The sequence below is a fragment of the Taeniopygia guttata genome, chromosome 1 (genome assembly GCF_048771995.1).
Source record: "Taeniopygia guttata chromosome 1, bTaeGut7.mat, whole genome shotgun sequence".
NCBI classification, from domain to species: domain Eukaryota; kingdom Metazoa; phylum Chordata; class Aves; order Passeriformes; family Estrildidae; genus Taeniopygia; species Taeniopygia guttata.
In genome coordinates this window covers 38,037,008-38,057,538 of record NC_133024.1, presented here as the reverse complement: position 1 = coordinate 38,057,538, position 20,531 = coordinate 38,037,008, and the positions used below count along the sequence as shown (strand labels likewise).

The window sequence follows — 20,531 nt, the reverse complement described above, 5'->3', positions numbered from 1 at the left end:
CTGTCTTAACACAAAACCCATCTTTTCTGCAAACATGGAAAAGCAGAGCATTCCCTCCTGCATTTCATGCCTTACACATTTTGGATAGAAAGAGCCACCTTTTCTTTGTGCCTGTGCTGTGGTAAAATAACTGTGTGCAACTTAAAGTGATGCCAACAAAATCTTTGGGGATTCTGGGATCAGTAAAGACCAAGTGAGGCAGCTTGTAACATGGAAACTGCTCACATCACACCAAACAACTTCAGACTTCCAAACCCAACAAAATACCTGTCTGAGAGGTCAAAGAGACAGGGATGAGATAGACAAACACTCACATTTAGGTACAGCAAGGAAAATGAGCCCTTAACACACAACTTCATCTCTGAAGGCAGGACCTGCACCACTCGCAGGGATCAGCATACAGCCAGCAAACACTGGATTATTTTTAATGCGCTTGGAATAAACCTGTGCTCACAGGGAGGCCTGGCATGAGGGGCCCAGTACCATGAAAGCCCCACATGAGCTCTGTGGGAAGACTGAAGAAGCACATAAGTGGAATAGAAGCTTTACAGAGTCCTCTGGGAGATGCAGGTACCTCCACCAGCCAGGCCTGCCATCCCTTTACAGGACGGTATGTCCCCACTGCAGGCTGTGATGTCCCCACCATGTGCGTGGAGCTACAGTTCACTCTGGCCGTGTCCACACAGCCCAAGCCCCACAAACACCGGCTCCTCCAAGGCGGGCAGGAGCAGGGGACCCTGCAGACCCACCCCGACGGCCATTACCTGCTGAGCCCGTACTCGGGGGGCGGCTGGTAGCGGACGAGGGCCAGCTCTGCCCGGGCGGGCTGGGGGGCGGCGTAGGCGGCCTTGAGGACATCTTGTGATGATTGCTCGCCATAGAAGAGCCCGTGCTCCTGCGCCTTGCCGCCTGGGGCTGCCGCCTTGCCTTTGTAGGGGTACTCGGGAGGCGGGCCCCGTGGGTCCGTGGCCTTGCTGGGCTGTGGGGCTGCCTTGAAACCCTTCCCACCCCCTGGGGCTGGGGGGTGCTGCTTGGCCCCGTTCCTCTCCAGCGAGAGCTGCATGATCCTCTCGCTCAGCGAGCGGACGTGGCCCTGCTTCAGCTCCTTCAGCGCCTCATCCTTATGCGCCTGCCCGCTGTTGGCCCGGTTCACTGTTGGCCTCCCCTCCGTCCTGGACTTTTGGCTGGAGGAGCCGTAAAAACCTGGTGTGGCGGCGGTGGCCGGTGCTGCGGGCTGGCCACGGAAAAACTGAGACTGGGCCTTGGCCTCCTCGTAGGTGGGGAGCTCCTCGGTGCCGTGCGGGGGCTGCGGGGCCCGAGGCTGCTTCTCCATGGCAGCACCGTCCCCCTGGTGCTCCTGCCCCTGTGGTTCCTGCCGCCCTGACGGCTGGACCATTGGCAGGTCTTCGGGAGCGAGGTTTTCTGCGGAGGAGAGAGTGCTGGCAGTGCTGTTGGAGGGGCCGGCGCTGCCCGTCGCCTGGTGCTGGATGGCCAGCAGGTTCATGTTCTCGCTGGGGCTGCCATACCTCAGCCGCTCCTGGATCAGGCGCTGCAGGACGGTGCCGGCTGCCACCTCCTCCGCCCCTCGCATCTCCGCCTCTGGCACACGGCGGAAACTGGGTGGGCGCAGGGTACAGAGGGTCTCTTCGGCTGGGCAAGGAGAGAAAGGTGGCCATTAGCTCTGCTGTCCAGGAGGTCTAATTCCCCCTGCTGTTTCTTCCCTTCCTGCATCCCACAGTGGTGATCCCATGCCCAGGATGCATCACATGGGCAGCATCCTGCAGGATTCCCCTCGAAACACAGGGGACATGGCTGGAAGCCAACAAAGGAGGCAGAGCATTGCTCCCTGCTCTTCCTCCACCCCAATTCTGTTTAGCAGTAACACCTAGGAACACATTCCAGTCCCCTCCTTGGCCTTCCCCTCCATAATATTCCACGTGTCCAGTGCCCACAGCTCTGAACCTCCCTCTAAGTCAACAAGGGACATTCCATGTCACAGGGAAACTTGGTATTTTCTAACATGGGGTGGGGGGATGGGGATGGGAATGGGGATGGGGATGGGGATGGGGATGGGGATGGGGATGGGATAAGAGCCTACAATGGTTATCTCATCCCACTGCTTGGCCAGTTCAAAGCTCAGAAAAAAATTAAAGCATTTTATTAAGGGCTTTGTCCAAATGCCTCTTTAAACACTGGCTTGGGGCATTGACCACCTCTCTAGGAAGCCTGTTCCAGTATTTGACCTCTCCCCAGAGATGGCTTGCACAACTTACAGAGGCAGCCTGCATGACAATACAAACTTCTTGTATTTTTGATGGCCAAAGGTGTTCAGTGTACTGTGTGCCATGACAAAATAAAATGTAAAATGTGTCACAGAAAACCTGTGAAATGGAACCGTGAAAATGAAATGATCCTAAAGGTCTGAGAATAATCTGTGCTCTGGCATCTTCCTCTAAAACTGCAATTTCCCTTCTGGCTGAAAACACTATTTCTAAGGGAGTCAATACTAACTGTGGTAATTTTGTTGGGTCAACACAAGGAAGGCGTTATGGTTATAGATGTAAAGCCAGCATTAAAAAAAAAAAAGCACAGACAGATCAGCTACACAACCCTAACACAGGCTGCTGAAGTAATTCAGAGTCAATGACACCATGTTTGCATTACATATGCAGTGGAGCTTGCCTGGAGCTAAGCATCTAGAAGCATTTGGACAAAGCTCTCAGACACATGGTGTGATTCTTGGGGTATCCTGCATAGGGCCAAGAGTTGGATTTTATGATCCCAATGGGCCCCTTTCAACTCAGGATATTCTGTGATTTAACCACGGCTGAGACCTCTAGAATCCCTCCCTCCTGGAGCCCCCCTTCCATCCCAAAAGTGCTGTAAGATGTCTATCTGAACACTGTCTGAGTTCGGAGGAATGTTCCTGAATGACTCCAGTGCAGACGAAAGTGCGAAGAGTCTTCCAATGACCCTAGGCAAGAAGGAGGTGCTTTCTGCAGTTTGGTTTCTTCAGGTCACTCTTGGCAACTTTCTCTCTCCTGCTTCTCAATTCTCAGAGGAGTTTGTCAGGACTTCCACTTGTGTGCTAGTCATGTTATCATCCTTGTATCTGAAAGGTGTACTTTAAATTGCCTATTATTGAAGTGCAGAAGGATTGACCACAGTGAACTTTCCACAGTACCTATGGTCGTGTTCCATCAGCAAAAGAGCCATGGAAATTGGTCCAGCTGTGCAGTGAAAAGCAACCATGTCCTGAAGGACAAGTGGAAATAATGCACCCTCCACAAATACAGGTGATAAGTGAGGTGGGTCACAATACACAAGTCAAAGGTAACTTTGACTCTATGAAGAATGAGAAGCTGGCCTTCAACTCTCTAAATATTACTTGTAAATGGGTTGATGCTCAATTTATACTTTAGGGAAAACATGGAAGTAAATGCAGTGAGTTCATACAGAAGTGTGGCCATGCGCTTACCAGCTTTTTCTTTGGCACTGAGCACGTCAGCCGTTAGCGGGGACACTTCATGCCTGCCAGCAAACAACTGGTGATCCTGGTAGAGAAAGCCAGAGTCTTCCAGTACCTGGACTGGGCTGGTAGGCTTGTAACAAACAGATGTGGAGCCTGGAAGAAAGAACAGAATGCCAGTAAAGAAACCGCATGAATGACAAAATGTGAAGCCATGATTTATGACAGTAGTCCAAAAAAATTTCTTGAGCATGGCTAGGTGCTGAGAAGCCCTTCTGCGCCCAGTGAGAAAACCATCTCTTCAGTCTGCACTTCCCAAATGACACATTAGCTCTGAGGAACAAGAGGCAAAACACCAAGTCACCAGTGCTGTTTCATGCATTGACCCAGCCTGGCCTACAAGGCCCTCAGCCCAGGTACAGAGAAAGGTTTGTAAGAGCTAACAGTGAAAAGTCACAAGCTCACAAATCAAGGCATAGCCCCAGGATACGAAATCAACAGAGCCATCATAAAACTGAACAAGGGAGTGAGTAAAAAGAAGGAAAGGTGAGGACATGGCCACACATTAAATAGGACTATAGTCTGGGAAAGGTCTTACCACAAAATCTGCTCATGAGTAATAGTTTAGCAATACAGAAAATTGCTGAGACATAAAATACAACCAGTGCTATCAAGGGAGAGTTTATAAATCACTTTGTCCAGATGTTCTTAATACGGTAAGGAGCAGACATAGCTGGAGGACCATGGGAATTTGTGCTGCAGACCAACTGCACGGGAGCTGCATGTCCCAACCCCAGCATCCCACAGACACAGATGGCTGGACTGCACTGGTTTTGGCTAGGACAGAGTTAAATTACTTCTCAGTGGCTAGTGTGGGGCTATGTTTTTGATTTGTGCTGGAAACATTGTTGATAATACAGGGATGTTTTAGTCTCTGCTGAGCAGCACTTAGACAGCATTAAGGCCTTTTCTGCTTGCAACTTGGCAAACAACAAGGCTCATCCTAAATCTGTTCTCAAGGGTGCTTGTTTTAACAAACTGATACAGAACGCATCACAGCAGTGTTAAGCCAGGAATGACATTGGCTTGACCCTATATTTCAAGCTACAAATGACATTGGAATAATCCTACAATTCAAGAAAGATAGACTGTACAGGATCCAAAGAAGGGCTGCAAAAATCATCAGTGGGCTGTAGAACCTGTTCTGAGAGGAAAGGCTGAAGGAGTTAGGTCCTTTCTCCCCAGAGAAGAGAAGGCTGTGAGGGAGCTCTCATTACAGTCTATCAGCATTTAAACAGAGGCTACAGAGAGGAAAGAGGCTCTCTTTTCACAAGGAGCTACAGTGAGAAGGGGCAGCAAGCACAAGCAGCACTAAGAGATGTTTTATCTTGACAGAAGGGTGAAACCTTTTACATGAAAACAATCACTCACTGAACAACCTCCCCAGGGATGTGGCAGACTCCCCATCACTGCAGGTTTTCAGTATGAGATTAGACATTGTCCTAGAAAATCTCATCTAAATTGTCTCCTTCCCTCTAAAGGTTAGACCAGGTGATCTGTGAGGTCACTTCCAACCTGGTCTGTTCTGTGCTTTTGTGATTTCTCATTTTTCTGAGAACTTACTCATTTTGTAAAGAGAGGCACCTTCAGGTTCAAACCTTGGAAATTAGCATCTCCTGGCTGCAAGTATCCTGGCACAACAGGCACACAGCAGGCTCACTCTCCACTCACCCCACTGCTTGTCACAGGTTTTAGGCTAAGGGAATGGTCATCAACCTCTAGCACCAGCCACTGCCAAGGACTTGCTCGAGCAAGGTGCTCAAAGTGGCACCAGTGATGCATCTGGCCATCCCTGTGGGGCAGGAAGGCCACAGGCACAGGGATCCACAGCACACCGCTCTGCAGGAAAAACAGTCATCCACAAATGACCTGGATTTATTAATCCTGACTGCTTGGTTTGTGCTCAGCTAACTGCATGCTGCCTGCATATATTACACAGGTCATCACTAACCCCATGCAACTGCATGGAGCAAGGCAGCAGGGGATGACAAGGGGGTAGGATCCAGCCTGTCATTTCTACAGGCATGCAGATAATATTTTCTTCTGTGCCAAGAGGAGAGGAAATAGGCATTTCTGCAAAATGTTAATGAATTCATCACTTTACCATTCATATTATGCATGAATGTGTGTGGCAGTTATCTATATTTAGAGAGCAAGAGGGAAAGATTGCTTGAGTAGATCTTAGCCATATAAGTATGTGAAAACAAGCATAGGAGACTGGTCTGTAAATTGTGCTGATGCTGACACAGACCCAAGAAAAATCTCAAGTACACTAATTTCCAAAATTATTGGCCTATTCTGGTAGAGAATAGGATTAAAGACACCCTTCGTTGATCTTCTACACACACAGTCCTGCCCTGGAATTTGGAATCCTGTATGTAACTAGTGCATTTCAAGGAGCTTGTTTTAGGAATAAAAAGTATATTGGGGTGTGTCGGAATCTGTGGGTATTGGTGATTCCGAGATTGTAGAAAGTCTCTGTCTTTCTGCCCCGTTGCCAAAGAAGAAGCCATAATTTGTCTGTGCTGTTTTCAAGGTTGCTTATTCTTGCTTATCTATAACATGCTCTGCTGCCCTGCTGCAGGTCTGTCCTGCAGGGCAGCATGTGGGGCTCTGCCCCTCAGTGGGATGTTACAAACATTATATACCAGAAACTACGTGTGCTATATTTACAATAATGTGCCAATACCCATCACCTACGTTGAACAGTGTGCTCCCAGCCTAAACCAATAGAAAAATGCCAACACTACAGTGAAACATGGAGGGCATGAAGAAGGAGGAAAAGGACAAGACATACCCAATTTCCTCCATCTTGTCCCCTCTGAACCCCTAATCTAGAAACCTAAAATTTTACTTTTGCACCCGTGCCACACTTAATTATTACTCTTATCAAACACTCAGAGCTTGTAATTCATCCTGTAAGATTGAAAACTCTTTTCCATGGACAGAGATCAGAGACAGTGTCTCTCGGGGCTCTGTACAGGGGAGTTTCTGACCCCTGCCAGGGTCCCAGACCTGCCAGGGCAGCCAGAGGGAAGCCCTGGATTCCCACAGGGGTGAAGCAAAGAAAACCTGCACACCCAAGGAAGAAGACAAGTAGCTTCAAGCACTACAGGCAACCTGGACAGCCAGCAGATACTGGCTTGGCCCCACCACTCACCAAAGAGAATTAAAAAAAAAAAAAAATTGTTACTAAAATTGTATCCTCGCCCTCTGCATTTTGAGTCTATAGGCACCCTTTGGTAATGGTTGCAAATTTTACCATATGGAGAACAAAGACATGTCTTTAACAGGAGCAGAAACTCTCACCTAACCACTTGTCCCTGGTTGTCGTGGCAGAGCAATATTCTACTAAAATCAGGACTGGTAAATGCCAGCATCTGCCAAACTGCTCAGTTTCTGATCTCTGTTATATCACAGTCAAAATCAAGTAGTCCCAATCCAGGCAGAAACTACTGGACTGTGCTGTACCCCTGTTGATGTTTTATCATCATAAAATGATGTCATGATGTTTTATGATGTTAAAAATGATGTAACAATATTTTATGTTCATTCACAGTAGGTTTTAATAAAATGTCAGCTGTAACTGACACAGAAAACCAGTTTCTGTGTAACATGGAAAATAGTTGCCAATAGATCAGCACTTGGCACAAAGCCACAATCCAGATCATGGGCAATAAAGCACCACTTGAAAGCTTAGTGGAACCTCACAAGCCATTTGGAGCAACGTACAAGCCTTATTTCTTTCTCCCCTTGCTGTCACTGGAGCCTTCCAAAACCCAGCTCCCCTCTCTGAAGGGAAAGGCTTTACTACATCCAGCTCGGACATGGTGCAAGGCATGCATCCAATGGTCAGGCACATGTTCCTTTCCCAGACCTCCTCATTCCCCTACAATGCTCACCAGAAGAACAATTTTCCTCCCTATAACTGATTCCTTGTGCCAGAGCAGTAGTGCCCAGCCAGCTGAGGGCAACCTAGGATGAAGATCATCACCCTGCCAGGGGCGTGTCCCTGGGGAATGGCTTTTTACCCATATCTAGCCCAAACAAGCCACAAACCACAGCTGCTGCAGCTGCTGCCCCATGTTTTGTGACAGCCACTGCCAAGAAGAACTGACCTCATCATGCCTGTAGGTGCCTGTAGGCAGCTGCCAGCTGTGCTGTGCCCTCTGCTCTCCCCCTCCCAAGCCAGCCCAGCCCCCTCAGCCCCAGAAAGCTAGCATGCAGCCCAGTCCACAGACATCATGTCTTCAAGTGCCATGTATCTAGTGTCTCTCATAGCTAGCTCTGTAAGACATGACCATATTTCTGGCCCAGTTCAGTCCTTGCTAAATTGGGTGGCTGCTCCAGGCCTTCATTTCTGCATCTCTACCAACTCTCCTACATCTAGTGACTGCCTGACACCAATTCATTTGTTTTCCTTTACTTTTAGATAAGCATGCATTCCACTGTACAGAAGCAGACATATTATCCTAGAGGTTACTGCACAGCAGTGCAATTCATTTGAAGATTCAGAACTATTCAAATGAATCAGTTGCTAAGATTAACATCAGACAGTCAGCCAGGACCCAGAGACAGTGGAGCAACACATAAATATTTTCTGTTTCTGATGTGGCTTCAGTCTGGTTTTGAAAAGGATCTAAAGCAAACCACATAGGAAGCTGTGACATGAGAAGAAAGCCATGTTTTTAAAGCAGTAACAGCATCCCCAAGAAACAAATTTACAAAAACAGAGAAGATGGTTATCTTAGAGCCAAACTGTACTACTACTCTTGTCTTCAGTAAAACACCAGAAGATGCCAGTCGTGAAAACACAGCTTGCTGCTATTTAGAGGCAATACCTCAAGACAGAGGTGTTGAGGTAATGAGTTTCTGTATCACACCCACTGCCCACCCAGGTAACATAATGTGGCTGCCTGCAGCACAGCCCATGCTGCTGGCACATATGACAACCGTTCTACCACCCAAAAGCCACCCAGCCAAACAAAACCACAGAGCTGACCTCCAAAAATTCCTCTTTCAATCTGTACCCTACTGACCGAGTGGTTCAAAAGAAACTGAGGTCTTTCAAATATGATCCTAAGCAATCATCTGAAATTAAAAAGTAAGGTAGCTTTACACTTTCCTATAAACCCTGCCACAGTATGTAAGGGAAGTCCAAAAAGACAAGAGAAAATGTACATCATTTCCAAGCCCACATCTGCCCCTCTGTATCACAGCCATGCCAAAAAGGAGTATAAATACCTTATTTGACATTTAAAATATTTTCTCTGCCCTGCTGCTGCATAAAAAAATCAGGTCAAAAAAGGAAGATAATTCTTTAAGGGAAATAACAAAAGGACAGTAAAGCACTCCAAGGTCCTAGGGGCTGCACAAAGGCTATGCCATGAATTTCCCAGGGTGGACCAATCAGTCCCTGCAGTGGGTCACAGGGACCCTCTGGTGAGGCTGGACACCCTTCCATGTGCATCCTGGCTCATGAACTCTACTTTCTCTCCTAAGCATTGGCCCAGTCTTGAGAGCAGGGATTGCCATACCCCAGCCACACAGCCATGCCACTCTCCCAAAGCTGGGAGAAAGATTTGAGTTTCCTTTGGCGCAGAAAAAAACAACTCGCATATCTCGCTTCTTGGTTTAAGTATGAAAATTGGACTCCTAACAATGTCACAAGGGATGGTTTTGGTACCTCCAACAGCACTGGGACTCTTTTGCAGCCACAGCTCCGATGAGGTGCAGGGGCTCAGGCAGCCACTGGTGATTGTGTTGCATCAGCAGCTCCGCAGTCAATGCACAAGTTTTCTAGGTCACTTGTGGGGTGGCTGACTCATCCTCACACCCCATAATTTTGCTTGTGAACCTTGCATCCACTGCCAGGGCTCCTGAGCCCTGTGAGGACTGAACAAGCACCACCAGTATTATTTTCACAGGAGAAGAGCAATATCTTGCAGGACAAACATCCAACACACATAATGCACACCAGATGTGAGTGAGCAGCACCTCTCATTTCCCACATGAAAGTAAGAGAAGCTGCACCCCTGTGCCTGGCAGGATTATCAGACCGAGCTACGCCTCCACAACTCACTGCTCTGGGGAAAGAGATCCTCATCCCAGTATCAGCTCCAGGATACGTGCTGTGCTATTCCCCTGCTCAAGAAGACTTTCTAGAGTCACCCATCCTTGGGACTGCCATTTCACTCTCCAGGAAGTGCATTGTCCAAGTAAACACGAGCAAGACTAATGGGAATAGGCAATGGAGGCAGCCAAACCCCATCTCTCCCAAAGAATTGTGCTAACATGTTCAAATTTAACTGCCTACAAGGATGAACATTCTCCATGAAACTTCAGCCTCACATACTTATTTTCATATATGCTTCCCTTCAGCAAAAACCAAAGCAGAGGAGAAAAAAACCTATGAGAGAAGCAAAGCAAATGTGCTTTGAAAGCAGCTCCCAAACCTGGCATGAGATCTGATGGATACAGGAGAGAGTGGAGCCAAGCCTGCCTCCCCGGGAGATCCCCTCAGATGGTGTGTAGGGGCAAACAGTGCCCATCACCACTGTTTCATCTCAGGTGGTAACAGGTTTTATGATGCTAGATAACATGCTGGTTTTTCCCCCTCGACCCAGGCTCAGCCCAGGCAGAGGCAGGATACAGGCAGACTATTCTCATCACACCTCCACGTGCCAAACATTACCTGGGCATTAACCTGATGGAGGAAGAGATGTATATTCCTTAGGCAGCTGTGCTAGGCTTTGCAAAAATATGTGCATTTTTAAGGTCTCTCTATTTTATAAGCTACACATTTGCCTTCACAGCTATAATGCCGAGTCTACAAAGACACCCAGCCCAAATTTATTCAAAGAATTGAATCAATAATTGAAACTCCTGCTTTCATCAAAGTGCCAGTGGCACAATGACAACTCATGTCAGCATTGCTGCTCTGAGATGAAAGGATAAATATCATTCAGACCTGAAAGTAGGGGAAGAAACTCCAGTAAAAGAGTGGAATACAAAGGCTGACATGGAGCTTGAGAGTGAGACAACACTTCTGCTATAGCTACACCACTTGTCAGCCCAGCAACCGTCTCCAGACATTTTCACTACACTATAAATTCTGATTTCCAAGCAATAAAAAAACCTCCAAGATAAAAATTCATCACATAAATTCTCAGGGAAGGAAATCTTCTTCCACTGGGGGAAAAAAGCAAAATCATCAATCAGGTACAACATACAGACAAGACACTTGTAGACCAGGAGTTTAAGCCATGATAAATTTTGCTGTACTTACTGCCTTTAAAAATGATCATGTTACAGAAAGCACTGGCATGATCCATGTCACACCGATATTTAAGCCATTCCATTAATTAACCAGAAGTGAAATAGGACCTAGGTCTGCGGATCATTCAGTCTTAGTTCCTTGTTACTTCAGGCAACTATGTTACAAAATTCCCTTCTTGAAGTGAATAAACAGCATCCTGAAGAAGAGGAATTTTTTTCACCCCATTTGGAGGAGGTTTTGGGATCTCTCTTCCTCAGACACACAGAAATATTCCTCTTGGTTCCCACTCACAGTCATGGACATTGCTCTTTATCCATTTATGTTTTTTTTGCCAGTGGTGTCCTTTAGGTTAAATAGTTTTCTCCCTGAGTCATTCCCACAAGCTTGCAGTGTACAAAGGAGCCTGGGATAAGGACAGAACAAAAATAGTACAAAGGCTGTTCAGTACTCTCTAACTGAAAAGGCGGGCATTGAACTCTATCGTATGGATTTCTAGAGTTTTTCCATTTTTTTTTTAACACAAGCAACAAACCATCCTAAGGATCCACTACTTCACTTGATCTGTGTGAAAAACTGCTTGTTCTTCACTAAGATAACCCTACACTAAGCACAGTCTTTGCACAATTCTTAAGTGTCATAACTTAAAGCAAAAAGAAATTAAACCTTCTTCCCACCAGAATAGATATTACAATTATGATCCTTCCATTATTAAAACATTACATGCAATTTATATTCAGCCACTTTCAAAATGCAGAAATTGAATAAAGGTGTTATATGTAGAAGTGCTAACAAGATAATTGCCTGTAGTTCTTGCTCACAGATGGCTCAGCTCAGAATTAGAACAGGGAAAATCACAGCAACAGCCACCAGTACGGAGCCATCATACCAAAGCCAGCCTCGAAATGATGCTGGTCACAAGCAGAAGGACACATCCCAAGGAATGGGACATGTCACTAGCAGGGACCCTCTGTCTATCCCAGGTAGACATCACAGGGAGGAATTTCACTAAAAGCATTTAAAATCATTAAATTAAATTAAATTAACAATGTCATTATTTTCCAGTCTGACACTTGATCACTGGAGTTACTGTTGTCTAAAGCACGTTTATATTTGTGTTAACCAACACGGTCAGAGCAGATAATCCCAAGTGCTACTCGATTATTTAACCCCATGCTACATGTCCTTGAGACATGCCATGCCCCTGCAGATCACCCCTCTCCTCGCCTGCTGATACCTTGACACGTGCTGGCTGCCACTGCCTGGTTTGCACAGAAGTGACGTGCTACAGCTTCAAGGTGTGGGACAGACATGCATCAGGAAAACCACAGCCACACACCATGGTGGGACACATCTGGCTTGGATAAGGCTACGGAAAGCCAGCAAATGCTGCAGGACCTCCTGCCACCAATGGGATACACCTTACTGTGTGGCCAAACTCTGCTCTCACATGCACCAATCAAAACCTGGAGCAGTTTCACTGGCTTCTACAGATTTACCTGAAATTTACACCCACAGTAGCATCTTACCTACTCAAAAAGCCACTAAAATGACCAAAAATGGACATACACATTCCTAAATGCCACATTTGAACAGAAAAGTTGCCCTAAGAATTAATTTTTTTAGAGGTAATGTTGTTCTTGCTACTATTATTTTCTATTTCCATCTATTTCTACTTCTGCCCTGAGTGGAAGGCAGGCCATTCCATTTAAAAATTCAGGATATAAATGGGGACCAGATTACATCTACCCCAAAGCTGCCAAAAAGCAATTGCTATATGAAACCAAAAATCCTCCTGGGATTTTTCTCAAATCCGCAAAATATTCCTGAGCACTAAACTTTCCACTGGGACTATTACAATAGCAGATAGTCTGTGTGTGAAAATCCAAGTATGCAGCTGTCCTCCTAATGGTTTCCAGGACCAGAAGGCTGCAAAGGGCACACACTCCTGCCTTAGCACCAAATAACATTTACACCAGACCTGGCCTTTAAATCAAGTTACGTGCCTATGAGTGAGAAAAAAAGGCACTGTGGACTCAGGCTTTCATTTCCTGAAGGAAAGGTGCAATGGTCAGCAGTAACATCTCCGCATAATCCTGAAACACTCATGTGCACAGAGTCTGGTTGTGCCTGACCCTCCCCAGGCTGCTGCTGGGATCCCTTCCAAGCCCCTTAGGTGTGTCTTTGCTGGAGAAACGCAAAGCCTTTGGCTCTGTGCTGGCGTTTCCTCACAGAGGAGCTCTTGCAAGGAGCACCAGAGGTGTAGCCATGCATCCATCCCTCCATCCAGGGACTAACGTGCAGAGACTTGGTCCAGATCACCGTGGGAGGCCAGGACTTGGAAACTGCCCTCAGCCTGTCACCAATCCTGCAGACATCTGGGCTTAGGAGCGGCCACACGTGCATCTATGGATTGAAGCTGCCCTCCTCCAGCAGCTGAGCGCTTTCCAAAAGAAGAGGGAAAGTAAAGTTTCCCCTGCCAAATGTTGACAGAGAGAAAAGGGGAGCAAGGAACATCAGGACAGATGAGAATGGACATGCAGGTGATTGGGGGGTCCCAGTGGCCCCCACACAGCCTGGGGAAACTGGGAAGCCCAGCCCCAGCAACACTGTGGGGCACATACCTCCCCTATTTAACAACCTAAAACCAGCCTCCCCAAATTCATGCCCTCACACCACTGCTCCAGTCATGGCTGGGGATGAGGAAGGCTGGGCAGGACATGGACCCTCCATGCATAGGGCCATGCCATGCACCCAGCACAGCCCCAGAGAGGGCTCTACTATGGGCTCTTGCCAATCCAATATTCCCTGCCCCCACCACTTGGACATTTCTTGATAATGTATTTGTAGAACCCTTGGAAAAGCTTTTCTGGCCATTAGAAATGACTATGTATATATACACACATATATGTCGTTATTGTTTGTAATATAAAAGTAAATATATATACATGGTTTATATTTTGTTTATATACAATATATGCAGCCATATATGTCTATATATATGTAAAAATATAAAAATACAGAAACATACATCTAAATATATTTAGATATATATTTAATATCTATATATAAACTATATACATGCACACCTGTTAGCAGGAATGGTGCTGCCAGATAGCTGTGCTCAGGAAAATTCATAGGACTCATGTTCACTGCCACCATTCTCTCACGAAGCTTTTAGGCTTATTTCTATACATAAAAAGGCATAACCCAAACTCAGTGGATGCACAAGAAGGGTCTTGCAGACTCTCAGTCACCAGATCCTCGTCTCTTACAGCAGCTGCCTACAGCTCCTGGGATGCTCTCACAGCACCAGGAAAGGAAAAAAAAAACCTCTTTCCATCGAAAGAGGAAAAAGCCCAAGCAGCGACCTTCCTGTACTTAAAGCTATGAATCACAAAACCTGGCAGGAGGATTCGGGTTAAATTCACGTCGTGGTGGTTTTTTTTTGTTGGTTTTTTTTTTTTTTTCCTTTCAATGCTGACTTTTTTTTTTTTTTTTTTTTTTTTTTAACCGGAGTTTATCTTTGTTCCCTGCATAGGTAGGAAGGTTAAATACAAAAAAAGTTCCCTCTCGCCATCCCCCTATAACAACGCCGTGAGAAAGCGCTCTCCCGGCGTGGGAGGCCGCTCCTGCGTGTCCCCTGCGGCCGGCGCTGCCGCCCGATGCACCCGCGGGACGGGACGGGACGGGGCCGGTGTCCCCGGTGGCCGCTCCGGGCCCGCTCCGAGTGACAGCCCGGCGCCGGGGACCCGCGGGGACGCTGCCATCGCTGCTGCGGAAACGGGAAACACTCCCCGCGCTCCCGGCCGGCGCTTCGCTCTTCCCGGGAGCGCCGGGGCGGCGGACCCCCGGCGCGTTCCTCCCGCAGAATATACTGCAGACACCCCGCTCCGACCAGGGCTGCTCCGGGGCTCGCCCCGCGCTGCTCTGCCTTCCCGGAGCGGGGAAGATTCCCGGGGAGGACTCCGGGAGCGGAGGAGCGGGAGCAGCGGCGGCCGCCGGGCCGGCGGCTCGGGTCTAACGGAGCGTCGGGCCGGCTTAGCACGGACCCGGCCCCGCTCCCGCACCCACGCAGCGCGGGGAGCAGCGGGTGCGCTGGGTCCGGCAGCCGGCGGAAGGCTGCTCAGGCCTTCCCGCATCCTCTCGGGAGGGCGGCGGGCACGGCAGCCGTCACGGGTGGGCACGAGAAGCGACATCCAGCCGCGGCACCCACGGACAGCGCTGCGCGCTCCCCGGCACACACGTGGACGCGGGCACCCGCACCCCCCACGCACAGACACACGTGTGCTCAAACATGTACGCACGGACACGCAGCCGTGCGGGGACACCCGGACACCGGCTCCCTTCCCCGCCATTACCTCCGGCTCCGCGCCCCGCCGTCCCCGGCAGCACCGCTGCCATCCGCGCCGCTCCCCGCCGCCGCCGGGCGCGCTCCGCCGGCCGCCGCGGGCCGGGCCGGGCCGGGCGGGGACACCGGGGGCGGGGGCAGCCGACGGGGCGGGCTCTGGGGCGGGCCCGCACCTCCCGGCGCGGGGCCCGCCCCTCTCGCCCCTCCTGTCGGGGATGTGGGGAAGGCAGGTTCGGGGGAGCTTCGCACCCCAGGCTGGAGACTCGCAGCCCCACCCGGAGCCACTGGAAGCACCTGGGTACGCCCGGGGCGAGCCTGTGTGGCACCACGGCTGCCCCGCCTTGTGTCTGGGGATGCTCGGGATCTAAATCCCGACTTAGAGACCGCCACAGACTCCTTGGTCCCTTGCGGGACAGGTGGTGAGGGTTAAGCCGAGTCTCAAGCCCGTGAATTAACCCTGGGCATCCTCCTTGTCTCCCAGACCTCTAGCTTCTCCCTGTCCATGGAGGAGTCGATGGCTGTTCGGGGATTGACTGGGAATACCATTTCGTTCCTAAACTCAGCGCCCCATTCCTGAGCACATCCCCTTGCCCCGCTGCCCACCTGCTCCACCACATGTCTTTGTGGTTCGGCACACCAACTGCACGGGATGAGCATTCATTAGGGCTGGAGTGACCCACTACTCCGTCTCCCCAGACTGCTCCAGCCCTGCTGCCAAGGGTTTGACAGAGGGTACATGGCAGAAGAGCTCCTCTGATGTTTGCACAGCACTTCATTCCCATCCCTACAGCCATGTGGGCACAGACTGGATTGTGCAGTCCCAGCAAACCCTATTCCCAGCACTGCCCTGTAGGGTAGGCATCTTTTGGGGTAAGAGGCACTGCCAGGATGCTGCTTGTGTTTCCCCATCTCAGTGCTTCAACCTCTTTCAGTCCAGAAAGCTGCCCAGTGATGCCTGGACTGTCCATTGTATTTGTACTTCTTTCTCCTAAGGACTGATGGTGGCTTCTTCCTCCTCAATACTGTGCCAAATAGATAAAGACAGGTAGGAAGAAATGCAGCAACAGGCTGAAGAAACCATTCACTGTGACCACAGCCCCATAAAGGCGCACAGCAAGAGAGGACCTGGCCCAGTGCCATGGCCACAGGACTGGATGGATGCAGAGAAGACTCCCAGCAGCTACAGGCACTGGGAGAGTGCTGTGGTTCACAACAGTCTAAGGCATCGCTTTTTTTGCATCACAAAATCCAGCTTTGCTCAGAGTTTTGGTTTTGCTCAGAGGGAAGCTATAGGATATGGGAACATGCAAAGAAGGAAAACATATTCAATGGTGAAATCAGGTTCCTCAGTTCCTGAATCTGAGCATCTCCTAGAAGTTACTCCAGAACAATATTTCCATGTGAGCTGGGCATCCTCAGAGGTGCCCTTCCCTCCATGCCTGTGTGCAAGGCAAGGTGCCAGTCAGGTGCTGCAATGTCTCTCTGAAGCTTTGAAACTCAAACATCTTTTACCTGTCTCCATGAAGTCACCTAATACAGGCTAGGGTTATGCTCAAACAGGGGAGCAGTGAATGGCAAATTTGCTGCTTTTTGAGGTGGGGGGCAAGGGGAACCATCACATCATTGACCACTTCAGGAAAATAACTACAGGCTTAGGGTACCCTAGACTTGGATTAGAGATGGATGTTCCCTGAGTATGTGGGAGAAGATTAACCCCAAATTAAGGTTTTTGAATGCCTAAATCCTCTGCAAAGTCATGGAGAACCATGACAATAGAGTTAGACACCTTGGTCCACAAGAGGAATTTGCCTTGGATTTTTCAGATTTTCCTACCTCCCACAGAGAGTTTAGCTTTGCTTATAAGCACAGGTGACCCATGAACCAGGTCAGTTGTAAAATGAAGGTGAAATTTTGCCCTTGCTTGTTAAATGCCTGTTCACTGTGGCAGATGAAGTGGAATGAGGGCCCTGCTGTCCAGTGAGTCCACCGAGTCCAGTTCAAAGTGCCAATTCAAGCACTACTTTTTGTCATGTTCCAACCGAATTATTTAGCTGGGCAAAATGGGACGCATTATTTTGGTTATTCTGCTTCCCAGTCTGTGTCATGGGGGTCTGGGTGCAATCTGGCTGTACTGCCCTTGGCCAAGCAGATCCAACCTGTTCAAGGGCTTATTTTTGTTTCTCATTCTGGCCCCAGGGTTTGTGCTCCCCTTTCACCTAGTGCTACATGGTAATCATGGTGATTTTAGTGCTAGAAGAACAAATAGATCAAGAAAAAAAAAGTATCTGCCAGCTTGTCTTTCAGTAGACTAGAAAGTGGTGAACCATGCCGTTACATTCCAAAGAAAAAGACTTCCTTTTTTGTGCTGAAGTAAAAGTATGGTTTCAATTTTCTCTCATGTTATTAATTTTCTGGTGTGTATTTCCACATGATTTCCAAAATCTTTTCTCCTGTTCAATTCCATTCTGATTTGATAAACCGGTAAGTGGCCAAAAAGGATGGCAGATTGGAGAGGGAGTTCTCTAACCCCTTGTGGTTTCATACATCTGATAACCTCTGGGGAGCTGTGTCTGCCCAGGAAGGCAAGGCAACTGCTACCCAAGCTTCTCCCCTTTTCAGCTCCAACATTTTAATAAATTTCATATGTACTTAGTAATTTGTTTATTTATATATTTTATTAAAAGTCCCTCAATTTGGGAATAGTTCCAATATTTTAATATTTCTTTGTGTGTTTGTTTGTCTGTTTTATGTCATTTTTCTAAGGAATTCGGGGCAGGAAATAAGTTAATTTTTCACCCCTTTTGGTTCTAACCTGCTCAACCAGGACCAATTGCCACCAGAACTCCAGCTGTAAGGTCAGCAGATATGATATGACAGTGATTTATCTTTTCAGGATATGACAGTGACATCTCTTTTCACTGCCTCCCTCCTGCTTCTCCCTGGTAGCCATGGATTCAGGAGACCTGCATTATCCACACATCTCATGTTTCTTATACCCTGCTAGGGAAAACATATACCTCTCATGGCTGTCCCAAGCATTTTGGTGAGCTACCTGGGAAGGGAGAAGCATTTCCAGGTGCCATCATGGCTTGGTCCTTAGCAGCCCCCTGCATCACTCAGCATCTCTGCTGCATCCCAGACACCTGCTGGCTGGGGAGCTCTGAGCAATTGCTACCGACAGACCTGGGGCTGGAGCCCTGAGGCCCTGCAGCAGGGATGTAGCCATCCCAAACCACGAGTGCACACGGGTATTGATGCTCGTTACATTTGCAGCCAACCATGCGTGTAATCCCACAGATTCCAAATGCTGCAAGCAAACAAATAATTGTCCTGCTCCGCCTGACGCTGCGGCAACCCCAAATGCCTGCACACAATTCCACTTCTTGCTGTCTCTGCTGCTTTTACCAGTGGCTGATGGGCAGACTGAGGGGTCCAGCCCTACTAACACCACCTCTGGGGATGGCACAAATAGCCGCCCTGCAATGCAGAGCCCACAGCAACAGATGAATCAAGAAATCAGAATACACTGCATAGAAACTTCCACCCAGGCAAATTCAGCAAATCAAAGCCACAAAGCCTTTGACATAAAAGATGTTCTTACCATATCTCAGGTGAAGAATACCCTCTCTCTTCTTGATAGCTACAGGCTTTACCTGCCCTGCAGAGACTTCTAGCTACTGGGCAGAGGCAGATCCTCTTGCAGCATTGGAGCACCACTTTCTAAATCACATTTGCAGAAGTTTTTCAAGTAATCTTGTAACCTGGCAGCCAGTAAACTCAGCTCCAGTAAACCTGGAGCCCCAAAGGAACCCATCCTGCTAAATAATTAGCCACTGTTAAGACTTCTACCACAACAACTGCACACATTTATCAGATCGCCTCTGATACACATTTCATAGGCAGCACTGTATTTGGAGGCAGCAGAAATATCTCTGCACATCTGTTTTTCCAGTTCTGTCAAAGAGCTTTCATTTTTCTCTAATAACTTGACCTCTTTGGTTTCTGGCAGAAGACAGTTAAGCAGAACACTCACTCTCTGGACTTGCTCCAATATGGGATGAGGTCAGGACAAGAAAGAAAAAACAGCAGGATGGTTATGAAGCAGTGGGAAGAAACAGGGCAGGGACCAGGGCATTTTCTTTCCTTCCCTTTTATATCCAATGTTTTATCCAATTTTGTTTCTGGGCGTGTTTATTCCCCAGGCAGACAGTATCACAAAGCAGTATTTCCTGCAAGCCGCTGTTGTGGGGAACCTCCTCCAGCAGCTGACCATGCCCAGGGTGCACTTATAAATAGCACAGCCAGCTAATTCCTCCTCTGGTCGGCTGTCGGGAAATGTGAGGCACAGGTCCTAGGGGTTTCCACTGATATATTGCATCTCCTATACATATTCATCTCAGTTTTGGCAGAGTGAGGTTCATACCCCCCTTTATTCATACTCCCACTTTATTTTTCCATTTCATCACATTCTCGTTACTCTACGCAGGGCTTTCTGTGCTGGGGGCTTTCACCTCGCATTTTTTATTCAGTCTGCTTCCTTTTTTTCTGATATTCAATTTAATCATCTTTAAGCAGCAAGCAGAAAAATATGCCAGTGGGGTGGGAAAGAGATGGAAAAGAGAGGAAGGATGAGGAAATGGAAAATGGGGAGAAGATATACCAAGCACGGGAGAGACAGAAAAGCAGTCTGCATATGTTCCTCTGTTGGGATAGTTTTTCGCTCCCTGATCTCACTTTCTTCATAGCCAGAAATTCCACCTCAGGATTTGCCAAGCCGAAAATGTAGCATTTCTCTGCTGGGCCACAAAGCAAGTGTGAAATGCTCTGTTTTAATCATTTACAGAACAAAAGGAGCACAACAGTTACCATCTGATTCATATCTGCTGAAACCCAGCAGCTAAAGCTGTGGGAGAGAAGATGAAGAAAGAAAAGGGTGGTTTGTTTTTTTTTTTTTCTTCTGGTTAGTCACTGTTGACCTAAGACAAGGAGGACCACATTGGATTATTGCAAAGTTTACGAGCTCCTAGTGTCCTCTCCGGTAGATGACTGCAGAGAAAATACATAGAAGATTACAAGTGCTGTTTCCTCTAGTACATGATCCCATTTCACTTCCTGAGCCAGAAGGTTTAGCTCCATCATCGAGTTTGAGAGCCCTTCATAGACCTTTCTCCCATGATGTTTTCTAATCACTTTTTGAGCCCTTGCATACTTTGGGCACCCTGGACATTCTGTGGCAGCAAGCTGCACAATGGAATTGTGTGCTGAGTGAAGACATACTTCCTTTGGGCTGTTTTAAGCTTTTCCCTCTTTTGCAGAATCTCAGACTGGTTGAGGTCAGGAGGGGCTCTGCAGGTCATCTGATCTAAGCACCCTGC

General features: G+C 48.1%; 1 protein-coding gene across 2 annotated transcripts in view; it reads right to left on the bottom strand.

Moving 5' to 3' along the window:
• The window catches only part of AMOTL1 (angiomotin like 1), a 73,704-nt gene that overhangs the window by 39,018 nt on the left and 14,155 nt on the right, over positions 1-20,531 (bottom strand). Inside the window, exons 1-3 of one of the 2 annotated variants that reach the window (XM_030269574.4) lie at positions 15,167-15,298; positions 3,479-3,625; positions 765-1,650 (exon numbers count right to left, since the gene is read on the bottom strand). In XM_030269574.4, coding sequence (XP_030125434.4) covers positions 765-1,650; positions 3,479-3,625; positions 15,167-15,209 — 1,076 coding nt within the window. In that variant the 5' untranslated portion in view covers positions 15,210-15,298. Of the gene's footprint in view, positions 1-764; positions 1,651-3,478; positions 3,626-15,166; positions 15,299-20,531 lie in introns of those variants that run through there. The other variant, XM_072927234.1, reaches the window with a different exon arrangement.